The 16,352-nt window shown below is 44.2% G+C and overlaps 1 protein-coding gene across 2 annotated transcripts in view; it reads right to left on the bottom strand.

The window, feature by feature from the left end:
• Positions 1-13,834, bottom strand: part of SNX24 (sorting nexin 24) — a 131,868-nt gene extending 118,034 nt beyond the window's left edge. The window contains exon 1 of one of the 2 annotated variants that reach the window (XR_008425097.2): positions 13,448-13,834. Coding sequence is in view for 1 of the 2 variants with exons in the window: in XM_053910693.2 (XP_053766668.1) it covers positions 13,448-13,507 (60 nt within the window). In the remaining variant the exon portion in view is untranslated. The remainder of the gene's footprint in view (positions 1-13,447) is intronic. The other variant, XM_053910693.2, reaches the window with a different exon arrangement.
• Positions 13,835-16,352: the final 2,518 nt, after the last annotated feature.

The raw sequence follows: 16,352 nt of genomic DNA, 5'->3' as shown, positions 1-16,352 counted from the left end.
TTAATAATTGGTACTTGAGACGGAATTTTAGGATAATATTTAAACGTTAATTAAAAACAGTGTAAGCATTCACGTCAGTCAAGTGTGACCTCTGCTCTACAAAGCATTTAAATGCATGTCACCTTGACCTGGAACACAGCAATGTAAAAAATTTTGGTCAATATAAATCAAATGTACACTAATTTATTCAGCAGGTTTCCTGGTATCTGAATCAACATTAGAAATCTAACCAGTATTTGTTATTCTGTTATTGACAAAAGGAAGCATATTTAAATGATAACAAGTACTCATGGGTGTCATTTGGAAGTTAAATTGTTCCCCAAGGACAGCCTCCATAAACATCTACATTTAAAGGTCATTTACCACCAAATTATGAACAACTGTTGCATTTATTAGCACAGGTTCAATAGTTTGGAAGCTGCAGCCATCAATTTTTACTGACAATGAGTTCTAATTGTTCGCTAATAATAAACCAGGAAAACAGACCTTTCCTATCAACTTTTATTCCCTGCACTATGGTCACTTTTTAAAAATGGAGAGGCGAACTTTCTGTGAGGGTGCGTCCAAAGGAAAAACCTTCCCACTGCAGGAAGGGCTAAACATCGCTTAAAATAAAAATCAGAAAAAAATAAAAGCCTGTTTTGTATGTAATGTTCATCCAAGCTCAAACAAAATGGAGGAAAACACTACCACGTTTACTTATGGAGAAAATGTATATTTCACTTTCAGAAGGAAGTGTTTGATGGTTGATACTGCCATGGTATTGGTAATATAATAAAAACCAGATATTTGCAGACACATTCTGGGTGTTTTCAGGAGGGCCTTTTTCTTGTATGAGGTTAATATCTAAACCAGCAAACAGTAAAGCGGATTGCCCTCCGTAATAGGGTGTCCTTTCTTGGATTTTGGAGGCAAAGTATTCCGAGTGCGTTACTCTGGCCCCTTTCCTGAGTGGCCTGAGAAGCTGCTAGTTTTGAGTTGGGCCCAGAACAGGAGAGGGCTCTGCAACAGCTCCAGACCACTCTACAAGCTGCTCTGCCATCCGGACCAGAGGACCAATCAGTGGTGCTTGAAGTGGCAGCGCCAGACAGGGAAGCTGGGTGGAGCCCTCGGCAGACCCTACAGGTGAATCACACTGCAGGTCATTAAGATGCAGGATCCAAGCCCGCCACCCTCTGTGAATAACTACGCTCATTTTGAGAAACAGCTCTTGGCAAGCTACTGAAAACTTGGAGATTAAGTATGGCTTAAAAGGAGACGTGTATGGTTGCCAAGTTGACAAGGGGTAGATTTGTGATGGTTCATTTTACATGTCAATTTGGTTGGGACACAGGACGCCCAGGTATTTGGTCTAACACTTCAAATTAAGCATGTCCAAAAATAAGACTTCTGGTTCTCCCTGCAAAATCCGCTCTACCCACATCCTTCCACATTTCAGTAAACAGTGCCACCATTCTTCCATTTGCTCACGCTAAAAACCTTGGAGGCATCTCGTTCCTCACTGTAGTCAAACTCCACACCCATCGGCGAATCCTCCGGGGGCCGTAACCTGAAGCTATCCACAATCCAACATCTGCCCCGACTTGTACTCACAGAGCCACTCTAAAGTGTCTTCATCTCTTACCTGGGACACCACAATAGCTTCCTAACTAAGCCCCCTGCCTACCCCGCAACCCTCTGTCAGTCAACTGTCCACATCAAAATGAGACTGACCCCTTTAGAATACAGCTCTTATAACCAACGGGTATAGGCAGGAAATTCCGTTTTCTTTGCAACTGTGACATCAGCATCTAAAGTGCCTCACACAGGGCTGGTGACCAATAAGGACTTAGTGAGTCACGTCACTCCTCCGCTTGCCCCTGTCGGAGTAAAAGCCTTATCACTTCCCCCCAGGCCCCTGGACTGAGCCCTCCTCACCCACCACTCCACCGCACACCATGTGCCCCGCAGTACCATTGAGAAACAGAGCAAGGAAATGGAAGAGACGCACTGTGGTCAAGCTGCTAAATTAACTTCAAGTGGGCTGAAGCTTCAGGAAACGATGACTCGTGTTTTAACTAGCTCTGGGAACTTACACTTCTGAACTTCCAGTCAGTCCTGTGTCAACACCTGGCATCAGCGGGTTGTGTGTTAATGCCTAGACGTACATCGCGCCCTCAGCAACCATCTGAATGATCTCAGGAAGAAAATGTTCCATTGTCCGGACCACTGGACATCTGACGAATACCACCTTGGACTGATCCAGGGGCCAAGAATGCAGACTGACCCTTCTCATGAATGTACTTACCGTAAAACTCTCAGACTTCTCCCTTCAGAACACTGGGTACTGCCTAGCAGTGTGCTCATTTGCAAAACCTAAGACCCTTGAACAAGTAATTGTCATTTATTTTTTAGCAAAGACTCTTGACTATTTGGGGGTTCATTCGACACTATCTATGACCTCATCTTCAATTAGCCTCTATTCTCTGACTTCAGTCCAAGCCCACTGGACTCCTTTCTGTATCTAAAACATACAGGGCTCATTCCCATCTCATCCCTCGTTCCCTCTGCCTCATACATTCTTCCCCTAGCTAACCTCACAGCTCGCCACCTCACCCCCTGCAGGTCTCTGTTTGATGTCACCTCCCAGGGAGGGCTTCTCTCGTGACCCCTCAACACTCTGTATCCCCCTTCCCTTGTTTATTTTACTCAGTAGCACTCACCACTCTCTGATGTACTACATGTGATTTAATTATCATGTTTATTTCTGCACCACCCCCAACCCCACCAACCGTCTACCGAGAATGTCAGCTCCTGGCGGAGACTTTTGACTGACACTCTTTGAGGGTAGAGTCTTTTGACGGTTTTGTTCACTGCCCTATCCCAAACACGCAGATTAGCTCGCGCCTGTCACTTAATAGGTAGTCCGTAACATTTGTTAAGTAAGTGAATGATTTGTTTCCATTTTGTCTTGATATTATAAGAATGCTACAATGAATAACTTTGTATACATCTTGGTACATTTGAGGATAGAGACCACAGGTGTAAGGGTTGGGTCAAAGGATTGATACTTTATTTAATAAATATTTCCAAACTTCCCTCCAAAATAGATCTTCCAAGTTACAGTCTCACCCATGGTGTGTTAGAGACCCTGGTCCCCCTCACCTCCATTCTCATCAATACTGGCTTTTATCAATCTTTTTCATTTAGCCTATTAAGTAAAAATTCTTGTTTTCAATTTTGCCTTTCTTCAATTATTAGTGAGGTCGACTATCATTTCATTTGTGATCATTTGCACCTCTGATGTCTCCCTCCTCTTAAAAACAAGGAACCACTCTAATTACTCTGTAGCTACTTCCAGGACAAAATTTTATCTGGGTACCTACAGTCCCACTAAACTGCTCAACCTAAACTTCAAACTCCAGTCCCAGCCCTAACACCCACCCTTCCTTACCAACTATTTATATTTGTAATAAATTACCCTTTCCCATGCTCTTCCCCGAATATGAAATGACCTTCCCTTCCTCAATCTGACAAACTTCCTCTCATCCTTCCAGAGCAAGCTTTCATGTCCGCTACCCCTGGGCCCACAACACCAGTACAACTCCTTGGAGAGGGGAGGCACATAATAAATAGTCAAAAGAATAAATTTTTGCTCTGTGCTTTATGGAATTCTAAAAATAAGATAAATTTCCAATGGCAAGGTGGCGAGAAGGGTGAGGACATAGAAGAGGAAGACGGTTATAGCTTCTAAAATAATTTCCAAATTCTTAAATTCATCTAAGTTCAAAGAACTAGGGAAAGGCAGTTGGTAAGACTCAATTCACATACTGGTTCTTCCTTAAAAAAAAAAAAGAAGAACTATAATGTGAAAAACCTGAATAATCTACCTTTTAAATAAAAATCAACAGGAACAGCATATTTCAAATATTCACCTACCCCCTTACCCCCGACCCCCCAAGTGCAACCAGAAGGGGACACCAGCCTGCTAGCACACTTCAAATATCCCCAATTGAGTGATCAGAATTTACCAGCAACCCACCTGGGATCTACAGAGATCCCACTGCTCACCTATCAGATTGACAAAAATCTAAAAGCTTATTAACAACACACTCAAGGGGCAAATCTGTGAGGAAACATGCACCCTCATCAACTGCTGAGAACACAAAACACACAATCCCTATGGAAGGGAACTTGACAATATCTCGGAAAATTAAATATGCATTTGCCTTTTGATCCAGTAGCCCACTGCTGGGAATCCACTGTGAACACACACTGCCAAAACCACAAAAACAAGTATGCACAAGGCTAGGGACCGCAGCCAACAGAGGCGGACAGCAGAGCTCCAGAAAAGAACGTGGCATCTTTGTGTATGCCCCTAGGCAGTGATCACCGGGATACACGGGGTTTTTTTTTTTTTTTAAAGCAGGTGGAATAAAATGTTTCAATGTAACACTAAGAAAAAGGGCACAAACATATTTGAATTTGTTTATACATTTTTTGAAATGGAAGGACATATTATAACTTGTTTCTTGGTTGTCAAATGATCTTTAATTGAAGTATTTTCCTTTGTAGTTTTTAACTAGCCAGGCATTCCACTCACCACGCTGACGTCCTCAGGGGCGGGCGTCCACATCGTCGCCCACAGACTGGGCAGTACCCAAGATCTCTTAAATGGTCCCAGAGTTCTCTGGCTACAGATCAGGGCTGCGTCTGTCAGCCATTATTGACAAACTCATCAAAAGTGCTATTTCCACTATGCTTAATGTTTTTTTGCCCCTTTCTGCCTCGTGGTGGTTCTTGGAGGGCTGTGATGATCAGGGCAGAGTCGGAAGGCACCCCCTCTAACCGGGTCTGTCTGTTCTGAGTGGTCAGCTGCTGTAATCTTCCAATCAGAAGACTGCTTTGGCGACGTCATCACCAACCTTCACTGGAGACAGATCCAGGGGCCGATCTTGGGGGTCAAGGCAGACATAGGGGCACCTGAGTCCCCCGCTGGTGCACCTGAGGTAGACTTTGATCTCACTGGGGTCCAACTTCGGTGACATAGTGGAGGCGGCTGGAGTTGGATGACCCAGATTCGGGCCAAATGCAGAAAGCTACACCTAAGCCTCCTCTGTGCCAAAAGCCAAAAGCAACCATGACTTTTTAAATGGTCACCCATGGGAGGGGCAGGACATAGGGCGAAAGGGACATGAACAGAAGCTAGATTTCTGCAGATAAATGTTACAGGATATATTATTTTACACAGGTTTAAAACAAAATTAATTTTAAAAATCCCTAGGAATAAAATATAAAGCAAAGCAGGGGAGCTAGTTAGTGTTACAAACAGAGAAGAACTAATGCAAATAATTTTAAAACAGTCATCTGCACACTCTTAGTGGGACAGGTCTAAGAACAAAGAATGTGTTAAGATATATTTTAAGTTGTATTCAGTAATCATGTTGTTGGCATTAGCACTGGTGTTATAATTAAGACACATTGGGACTTCCAGTCAAGATAGTGGTGTAAGGGAGACATAGCTCATTTCTTTGCATAACCACATCAAACTTACAGCTAAAATATAGAACCACCATCCCTCAGAAGCGTCAGAAATGAAGTTGTATGGAAGTATGAACTACAAAATCAAGTTGAATAGAAGTCCAATAGCTATGGAATTAAAGAAACCACATCCATCCAGACTGGTAGCAGGGGCAAAGACACAGAACAAGCTGGCCCCACACCCATGTGTGGTGGATAAAAAATTGGGAGGGGTAACTCAGGACCGAGGAGTCCCAGCCCCACAACTGCCCTTCCCAACCAGGGTTCCAGTGCTAAGAAGGTAAGTCCCACAACTTCTGGCTGCAAAAACCAGCAGGGATTGAGTCAGTGGAAAAACTGCTGGACCCCCAATCAGTTCCTCTTAAGGAACCCACACACGGACTCACGGACTCAGACTCACTTCCTCTGAGCTCCAGCACCAGGGTAGCAGCTTAAAAGGCACCAGTGGGATACAGGGAGAGACTGAAGTGCCTGGCATCGAGGTAGGCAGTGGTCATGGTCCCTTTGCTGAACCCTCCACCACAGAGTGGGCAAGCTGGTGCCCTATCTAACACTCCATCAACCAGGCTAACACTGTTTGACCCTGGTTGGAGACCTCTAGAGACTCTGCCCCACCCAACTTATGGACCCACCCAAGCTGCTTTTCCATATGAATGGCTGGTCTTGGCTCAGGCTTCCTTACTTCCTAAATCTTATCAAACAAGCAACAGCTGGCTTCAGTGAGCTCCAGACCCTGCACTAGCAGCAGCCAGCTTAGATTCACAGCTTGGCTCCACCTGGGAATCTCCAAGCCCAGCACAAGTAGCAGCCATCTCAGATTGCTTTATTTCTCAGGCAGGGTGCCCCATGCAAAACCCAGGTGGGGGCTGACCTTGGCCTGCACCAGCCAGGAAACCCCAGGACCAGCACATCCACTGGACAGCTACAGACCACACTGGAACACCACCACTCTGCCCCTGCACAGCTGATCCTCCACCCAGGGCAGAAGCTGATGGTCAGTGATTACAGCCAGTCCTTGCAGCTGACTGACCTGGATAAATCTCTCCCATTGATCTGCCAACAACAACCAGGGCTCAACTACAAGAGGAGGGTGTGCTCAGCCCACCCAAAGAGTGCACCTCGAGTACCCAGCCTGGATGATAGGGGAAGCTGTGCCACTGGAACCTACAGGACACAAACTACATTAGGCCACACTACCAAGACATGGAGTCAAAGCAGCTCTACCTGATACATAGAAACATACATAGAAACAAACACAGGCTGCCAAAATGAGGAGCCAAGGGCACATGGCCCAAATGAAAGATCAGATCAAAACTCCAGAAAAAGAGCTAAACGATATGGAGATAAGCGATCTATCAGATGCAGAGTTCAAAACACTGGTTGTAAGGATGTTCAAGGAACTTAGTGAGGACCTCAGCGGCATAGAAAAGGTGTAGTCAGAAATGAAGGATGCATTAATAGAAATAAAGAACAATTTACAGGGAAACAACAGTATAGTGGATGAAGCTGAGAATGAATTCAATGATTTGGAACATGAGCAAGCAAAAAACCACCAAACAGAACAACAAGAAAAGAATCCAAAAAAATGAGGATAGTATAAGGAGCCTCTGGGACAAGTTCAAGAGGTCCAACGTTTGCATAACAGGGATGCTGGAAGAAGAGGAGAAAGAGCAAGATATTGGAAATCTGTCAAAAAATAGTGAAAGAAAACTTCCCTAATTTGATGAAGTTCTTTGGCCAAAGAACTTAAACACATGACCCATGGACATGAACAATGGTGCAGGGATTGCCAAGGGGAGTTGAGGGTGCTGGGTGGAGGGGGGCAAAGAAGGGAAAATCAGGACAACTTTAATAGCATAATCAATAAAACATAATTAAAAAAATAAATACACCTCCTTATTAGCATATTTAGGAACCAATATTCCCAACATTAAACTATATTATACAAAAAAACCCAACATTGATGTGTATGTGACATGAAGTAAATTACTAATCATATGATATTCTAATTCTATCAATCTCAGCATCTAAAGTTCAGATATTTTTTTTAGAATGGGAAAAAGAAGACCAAGTTGAAGATAGAAAAACTAAGAAAAAAATCTGTTGTCCTGAACTTACCATATACTTTATCTTCTAAAAATCTCTAGCTTTGACCACTGAAAAGATCTAGAAACTTCTACAAACCCAGTGTCAGTGTACGTACCTCGTGCCCAGATCATGGGTTCTAAATGTCACGTTCCAACAAAAGCAACCAGGGATCTTTAGAAAAAAAGCAAATTCCAGAACTGGGGCAAAAAAGGTAAAAGATGTATGGAGAGTATCTTGTTATAGTAGAAGGCAAGTAAGTTATCGAAGTTTCTCTATGCCCTCCATAGTACTGTATCCTAGTCATGCGTGTGAGTGTTTCACTCTTTACGATCCTGAAGGGGAAAAAACACACGTAGTAAATAAGGCTAAAAATCTGAACCTGAACTGATATACACAATTTTAAAGTTGTAATAAGGTCATTTGGTTACAGGTAATTGTTACTTCTGAAGTATTCAAAGTTTTTGCAGAGTTTATTTTATATGGCACAAATACTTCTGGACTTCTATTTACATTATTAGTTCACATTAAAGAGCTTTTAAAAAAGCAAACTTCAAGGCAGTCCCTACTCGAAATAATAAGACAATCTAGAACATAGCTAGAGACGCCATTCCTTGCAGTTTGCAAGGATAATCTTAATCAATCCCCAAACCACCCTATAAGGTAGGCATGGGTTCTCTCCCCTTTTACAGATGAGGAAAATAAGATACTGGGAGAGTAAGGAGCTTGCCCAAAGTCCGACTTCGGGCCAAACGCCAGAAGCAAGATTTGCATGCTGACTGCATGAGTTCATAGCCTCTGCCTTTCACCTGAGACTGAGTCAGCTTCTGTCATAAACCGGCGGAGCGCTATAAATGGGCTTTGGCCAACTGGCAAAACCTACCCAGGGAGCATCTGAACTGAACAATATTTGACATGATCTATAAAGGTTCATTTCTAAAAACATGCCTGCCTCATTTTCGAGACAGTGTGCTATTGTACAATTGGACTACTAACTTAGTATCACATCAAAGCAAGGGAAACAATGCAATGTGGTGTCTTGGGTCAGATCCTGGAGCAGAATAAGGACACTAGTGGAAAAAGTGGTGAAGTCCAAGGAAAGTCTAGAGTTCAGTTAATTGTAAGGTACCAACGCTCGTTTCCTCGTTTTGACTGTATAACGGTGACGCACAGTGTTAACGATGGGGAACTGGGTGAGGGATACACAGGAACTCTCACTACTAACCTTGCAATTTTTCTGCAAGTGTAAAATTATTTCAAAGTTAAAAGTTTACATAAATAGATAAATCACAAAGTAAAAACTATTGAGGAAAGATTAAAATGGATTTATAGCTCAATGAAAATAAACTTATTTCTGTTACCAAATTTCTAAGCACCAACCATATTTGCAAAATTCAGTCCTCTTGTACATACAGGGTCCAGCACAACTAACACCTTTTTATTACAAAATCTTTTATTACAAAATCATAAGCATGTAGTTCTGGGAAATAACATTATCACACTCAAGCACACCATATGGTTTTAGGTGAAATGTTCAAATTAAAACTATTAATTATTACACCCATATTACTACTCTACCAATCACACTCAAGCAGGCATTACTTCTGCCAGACCCCCTCATTTTGATTTTTAAGGGAATGTAGCATTCTGTCTGTTAATGTTCAAGAATATTTTCAAGCTGTATTTCTTGTCCTTAAGTACCACAAGTAACACCTTATACATGCTTGATTTAACCACTCAACATGTATTTAATGTTTGCTGTTGCTGTGTGCTCACCATAAGCGAGGCAGTGTGCCAGCTTTGTCCTTGCTACACAAAGGGTGCCTTCATCACAGATGATGCATATAACGGGTGACTGAAAGATACTGTTGTGGACATTGTGCTCTCACTGTCCTTCTGACCTTCTCCCACTGTGGTGTCTACAGAGTTATGTGGTAGGAATGACTGACCTCATTCCCAGCTCCATATGCCTTCTGTTTTAACTTTCTCTGGTTAACCTATCCTTGCCATGGTGATTGGTTCAGGTAGCCCTGGCCTCAGCCAATCAGCACCAAGGATTCCCCCAGTTAACTGGAGTAGTTGTGAAACCACCTGGGGATAATGAGATATGATGGAGATGTATTTGTTCAGAGCTTCTGGGAAAAAATGTTCTCACCCTCTCTTCCTCTACATCAGCGGCCTCCAACCTTTTTGACACCAGCGACCAGTTTCTTGGAAGACAATCTTTCCATGGTCCAGAAGTGGGGTGGAGGGAGGTTTGAGGATAATTCAAATACATTACATTTATTGTGTACTTCCTTTCTATACAACTCACCACGTGCTAGGGTTAGCATGTGGGCTTACCAAAACTGTGACTGAGACAAGTGTGCAGTGTGGGAAAGAGGCGTGGATGGAAGTGGTAAATAAAATAATGGGTGGGCCACGTATGGACTAAAATAAGTGTCGGATTATGTCGGAAAGCCTGCCACCAGATGCAGCTGTCCAACTGAAGTGCATCAACGCACTTGCCACTATAGAGCCTGCCACCAGATGCAGCTTCCTTGTCACTTGCCACTCACTGACAGGGTTTGATATGAGTCTGCAGGCATTGATTTATTATGGTCTCCGTGCAGTCAAACCTCTCTGCTAATGATAGTCTGTATTTGCAGCCGCTCTCCAGCACCAGCATCACTGCCTAGGCTCTACCTCAGACCATCAGGCAGTAGATTCTCATAAGGAGCTCTGTCTCTCTGACTCCACCTCGTTCAAGCCTGAGTTGTTCCCTCGACCTTCAGGCTAACAGCTCCTGCTTTACACATGCTAACCATTAGAAGAATTCTGTTTGGGGCTTGAGTTCTTACAAAAAACAGCCCCTCCCATTTTCCCTTTCGTTGATATAAAAGAAGCCTGAACTCCAGACTTTCTTAAGACGGATTTTAGGCTTAGGCCTCCCACCTTCTTGGTTTGCACCTCCTCAGTCAATAAACCTTTCCTTACTCCAAGCTCTGCCATTGTGAGTTTTAGCCTTTTGAAACATATGGCACACGGACTTTGGATGAGCAACAGTATAATGGTGTCGCTAATTTTCTGGTAAAATTTCATTTTGGTTATGTTTAAGAAGTATTTCCCTGTCAGATAGCCATAGTGAAATATTTACAGGTGAAATTATATCTTGGATTTGTTTGAAAATATTCCAGAATTTTTAAAAAAGAATGAGGAGTGGTAAATAGAAGTTGTGAAATACTGAAGGTAAGAAATAGTAAATAGTGGTTCACTATATTGTTCCACTTTTGTATTTTAACCCATAAAATATGAAAATGATAATGATCCCTGCATATTTCTCAATATTATGATCATGTATATATGAAACTGCTTTATTTATTGAAAAGCATGATACATCAAGTAAGTAATCAGTGAGAGTCCAGACCTCAAGAAAGATATATTTGCTTAAGCACAACACGGTCAGAGTTAAATTGTATTTGGAAAACCATCTGATTCAATGCCTTAATTTTTACCACTAGGAAAAATTATATCTAATATATTCAAACTTTTGTATGGTTACCTAAGTAATAATTCTAGTTTTGTTGTCTTTCCCAACAATGTATCTGAAAAATGAAAACACTAGTCTATACTGGTACCCAGGCCCTGCTCACCCTCGCGTCCAATGGATGGTTCTCCATCCTCACCTAACAAGAACTCTCAGCCACACATAGCACCTTTCTTCTTGTTAAGTATCTACCATTTTCCTCTTCCTGCCTGACACTTCTTGGTTCCCTTCTCCCTCTAGATGCCATACTAACAATTCTTTGCTCATGCAAGTCCTAGGTTTTTATCTTCATTCTCCCTCTTTCCTCACTCCACATGCTCTTCCTGGGAATAACATCAACTTTTATGCTTTTACATCTTTTATGCTGAATGACCCCCTACAGCCAATTTCCAGCCTTGTAGATTCTTACATATTCTGAACTCCAAAATCAAATAGCCTCACCTGCCACAAAACAAACTCAACAGGCCCCAGATGAAATCCCCCTGTTCTTCTTCAGTTCTTATTTGGTCACTGGCACTTGCACCCATGGGAGTCACCCTGCTGTCTCACATCTGGTCACCTGGTCCTGGGGATTCTTGTAGTCATCCCCTTTCCTTTCTAAGTGACCTTAGTTCAGGTTCTCATCCTCTTCTTTCTGAAGTTTTGCAAACTTCTCTTAAGTGATTAATGCTTTATGGTCATCTTTCTAAATGCAAAGCTCATCATGTTACTTCCTTAAAACTCTCCAGTGACTTCCTGCTGTCTGAGATTGAAGTCCATCCTTTTTTGTAGCTCTTTGGGCTAGTGAGTACCTTTCTGTCAGGAATTACTCTCCTCTTCTGGTTTTCTTCTCCTGTCCATTGTTTATTCAGCAGACAGGTACTGAATTCTTACTCTGTGATAGCCCTGTACTAGGGACAGCAGTGGGGACTGACATGTCCTAGCCTCAAGGCGCTTACAGCCCAGCAGGGAAACGGATATTAGAGAAATAAGCTTAGGGTGGGTGGGGGGTGGGGGGTACTTGGCGGGTAGAGAATAACCTCCCCGTGAAGTAATATTTGAGTTCATCTGCGTTTTGCTACAATATACTCTCCTGCTTCTTTGTAAACTAAAATGATTCAGATGTTGCCTTGTTTTCAGAGAATCTGGTAGTGTATCTCATCATTTCCGAGATGAGATTCTGTCCTGCACTTCCTCTTTGTAGAACTCACAATCACAGCAAAAAACTAATCAGATTTCAAGTCAGCATTCCTAAGCACCTCCCATCCCCATCGCCCCGCACAACACTCTAAGGCAGAGCAGAACTGCCCGCTCCCTCCTTAAGACTCAAGTGACCCATTCATCCTATCCCCTCCCTACCCAACCCCTCCCTACCTACAAAAGTACTCCTAACTCTAAAAATTCCTTGGAGAGGATGATCGGATCCTCTCTATGCAAATTCCCAATAGGCTGTCACCAAAAACCAGTAATACGTGGGAGAGGTTAAAATACTTCTCTGCCAAATTAGTGTAGCTGGTGTTTAGCAAGTTGAGTGAACGAGAAGTGAATAAAATAATTCTTTCAGACTGTCTTCTGAAATCTCCAAAGCCCAAATTCTTCCTAGGTCCACCCAGCCAAAGGCATTTCTCCCTCTACGCCTACATTCATTGGGAAATCAACCACCTACTGTTTACTTACTAAACTTGTAACCCAAAGGTCCCAGGCCTGGTCTCCGCCCTCCCTGCCCACTCCACTGCGGAGAGCGGGGCCCTGTTTTTTATTTCTCTGTGCTTACAGATCTAGGTATGGAACAGGTGCTCGATAAGTAACCTGATTTAGCCATTTTATGGCACAGAACTAGAAAAAACTTTGGAAACAATCTAAAAGCAACACACGTGTTACTAATAAATAGCTACAAATGATAATTTTAAAAAATTAACATATCCATCTGAATGAAACCTACAGAACTTGGAAGACCACATTCACCCGCCACGAAGCCACTTCTATCTGGGCAGAAGAAGCAGCTGTGCCAGAAAGGAACGCAACCCACCCCGGGCTGCAGGGGCCGGGCGGCGGGAGAATGGCAAGTGCCGCGTCCCGGGACTCGACTCCCGGGGCTTCCGATCCGAGACCAGGAGCTGGGCAGGGAAAGAACGGGGACACCCCCGGCACCAGCAACCCCGGCGCCGGTGGAGGGGGGGGTGCCCGTTTCCTTGACAACCGCGCCGGGGCGCAGCCCTTCCTCTGGGCCGGGGGAGGGGAGGGAGCGAAGGGACCCCTGAGCGAGGGCTCCGGCGGCCCGAGTGGCACCTGCGGGGCTCAGCAGCCTCGGGTCCGCATGGCGGGGCGCGCGCCTACCGTGTATCCCCGCTCCAGGTCACTCTCCTCGTAGCGAAAAGACGGGATGTAGACCTCCATGGCCGGCTCCGGCCGGCGGAGGCCGAGCAGGGACTGGCTCACGGCCGCCGCCCCTCCCCCGGCCCCGCCGCCCCGCCTCCTTTCCCCGCGCCCGCGGGACCCGGCGGCTGCGCCGCGCTGACCCGAGCTGCTGCGGGGCCCGCAGGCGCTCTGGGCGGGCCGACGCTGGACGCGGGCTCCGGGGAGTGGAGGGCGAGGGGCTCTCGTCGCCTGGGTTCCAGGCCTAAAAAGGCGGAGGCCAGCTGGGCCCGGAGGAGGCGAGGCCTGAAACCTGTGAGTCTGCAGAAAAAGGGTGTGCGCGCCTCCGCGCTGGGTGCCGTGGACAGGGCCCCACCCGGGCGCTCCCTGCCCTTCGGACTCAGGCGTGCGTGGGTTTGCCCTGTGGGGGACACTACCCTGAACAGATTGCAAGACCGCAACATTGGAGGTTCTTGATTTTGTTTTGGTGGTTTGATTTTTTTAAAAAAAATATTTATTTTTGAGAAACATCGACTTGTTCGACTTATTTACGCATTCACTGGTTGGTTGTTGCTTGTGTCCTGACGAGGGGTGGAGGCCCCAATCTTGGCGTATTGGGTCAGCGCTCTAGCCTACTGAGCGACCCAGCCAGGGCCGGTAGAATTTTCACTTTAACTCCTGGCTGGCATTAGCAGTGCACCCTCCATCTTTTACCAAACGTCCCTGTTTCCCTACGATTCCAAGGTCAACATCTCGCTTTGAGTTAGACATCAAACCTGGGAATGGTATAATACAGAGCCTGAAAGTCGTCTGGTTACTGAGACAAAGGCTTGTGCTGCTTGCTCCAATTCTTAAATTCCGCCTCTAAGTAACCGGATAGGGCTTTTTAACTATAAGACTAAATAGAAGATGCCAAAAGGAAGGGGGGAGGGGGGGATGATGGTATGGCTGAATCTGCCCCTAGGGTCAGGACCTAATAACCTGAAAGTATCTAAAAGATGAAGTTACCTATTTAAACTGAGTATCTTCCTTAGCTTACAGCACATGGTGGAATACATATTTGAAGGTGATTCGTGGGTCACAGAGAAGTGTCTTCACCAGTGGAGCTCTTGAACTTAAGGCAAACAGTTGCACCTAACTCAGGTTGCATTTGAAGCCAGGAGGCATTTCAACTAGGGAAACTCTGAAGTTTATGATGGGTGCCTAAGCCATGGAAAAGAAGAACAATCAGGCCCTTTGCTTTAAAAAAAAAGCCGGATGCCACACTTTTTACATGAGCCTCATTTGAAAACCCATCCTCCTCATTCACACACTTGGCATTTCAGAAAGTGTCTGCCTCTCAGAACTCCATGCCTCAGCAAAAGCTGTGTGCTGGAGGACACCTCCTTTCTTCCTCTCCTGCAAGGGTGTCAACCTCGTTTTCACCAGGGGCCACATCAGCCTCACGGTTGCCTTCAAAGGGCTGAATGTAATTTCAGTACTGTATAAATATAACTATTAAGTAGGGGCAAGGAGCTTGGTGCTGCCACTGAGTAGAAAGAAGGTGCCAGGCAGATAAAACAAGGTGGAGGACTGGATTCGGCCCTCGAGCCTTGTGTTTGCCACCTGTGTTCTACTGGAACCTCCTGATGTAGCCAAACACCATATTTTGCCATGTATAATGCAAACCCACGTTTATGGCCCAAACTTTCAGGAAAAAAATCTTCCATTTCATTTTTTCATTTATATTTGTAAACAAAACCAATGATCATATTCCAGGGTATTATTTTGCTTACGGACATTGTTTTATGGCTTTCTAGAGTTACTTTTAATACATAAGCATAAATAAAAGAATTAAAAACATGTAGATATGGAATTAGTACTCCTAACAGTGAGCAGAGGGGAGGTGGGAGTGGGGAAAACAAAGGAAAGAAGGGGAAGGGTCAAGTCAAGGAACATATACAAAGGACCCACAGACAGGGACAATGGGGAGGGGACTGTCTTTGGGAGTGGGGGGTTGGGCAGGGAAGAGCAAGGGAGGAAAAATGGAGACAACTTTAACTGAACAACAATAAAAAAAGAATTAAAAACATTTATATAGATATGGAATTAGTACTACCCATGTATAATGTCCATCATTTTCCCCTCAAAAATCTGGGCAAAAAGTGTGCATTACACATGGCAAATACGGGGTGGCTCTATGGACTCCAGGCTGTCTGAGTTCATAGCCCAGATTGTAGGTGCCCTAAAGCCTCCAGTGACTATTACTCTGTCTTGTGTGATTTATCTGCTCCACCCACTAGGGTCCTGGGAAAAGTACCCTTTAAAAAAATGTTATTTCCCACTTGGTATATTACCTGGCATATTTTTCTTGAGAACATTTAGATACTCATCTCTACAAAACCAGTGCAATGCAGCAGGTAGTATGCTTTGCTATTGCATACCATATTTCACTGAAAACTCATACCAACCCCATGAGGAAGTGTTATGTGCAATAGGACTCACAAGGACTAAGTGTTTCTGTTTTTTATTTAAAAAATAATAATGGTTGCTGATGGCAGAAAACCCCCAAACAATTTCAAGATTGGTTGAACAGGTTATTAAAGTCTCAGTGGGTAATGTAACCCACAATTATGTAATCACAAAATCCTTGAGCTACAGCTCGCAGGTCAAGCTTTTAAGATGCTTTCTATACCATTCTTCCAGAACAGCTTGCTAGCAGCCTGGCATACATATTTTTGTCTGGCATGGTTGACCTATTTACCAGTTGGATGAAAGAGGCAGAGATGTGTGGGTCCATGAAGATCTGATGGATGGCCCAAGTGAAACCTATTTGCTCTATTCTACTAACAGCTGTGTATGATTTAATTTTGCCTTGCCGAAAATGCACACAAGCTCTGATACATGG

The sequence above is a fragment of the Desmodus rotundus genome, chromosome 1, assembly GCF_022682495.2.
Source record: "Desmodus rotundus isolate HL8 chromosome 1, HLdesRot8A.1, whole genome shotgun sequence".
NCBI lineage: Eukaryota > Metazoa > Chordata > Mammalia > Chiroptera > Phyllostomidae > Desmodus > Desmodus rotundus.
This window is presented reverse-complemented; position numbering and strand designations above follow the sequence as displayed.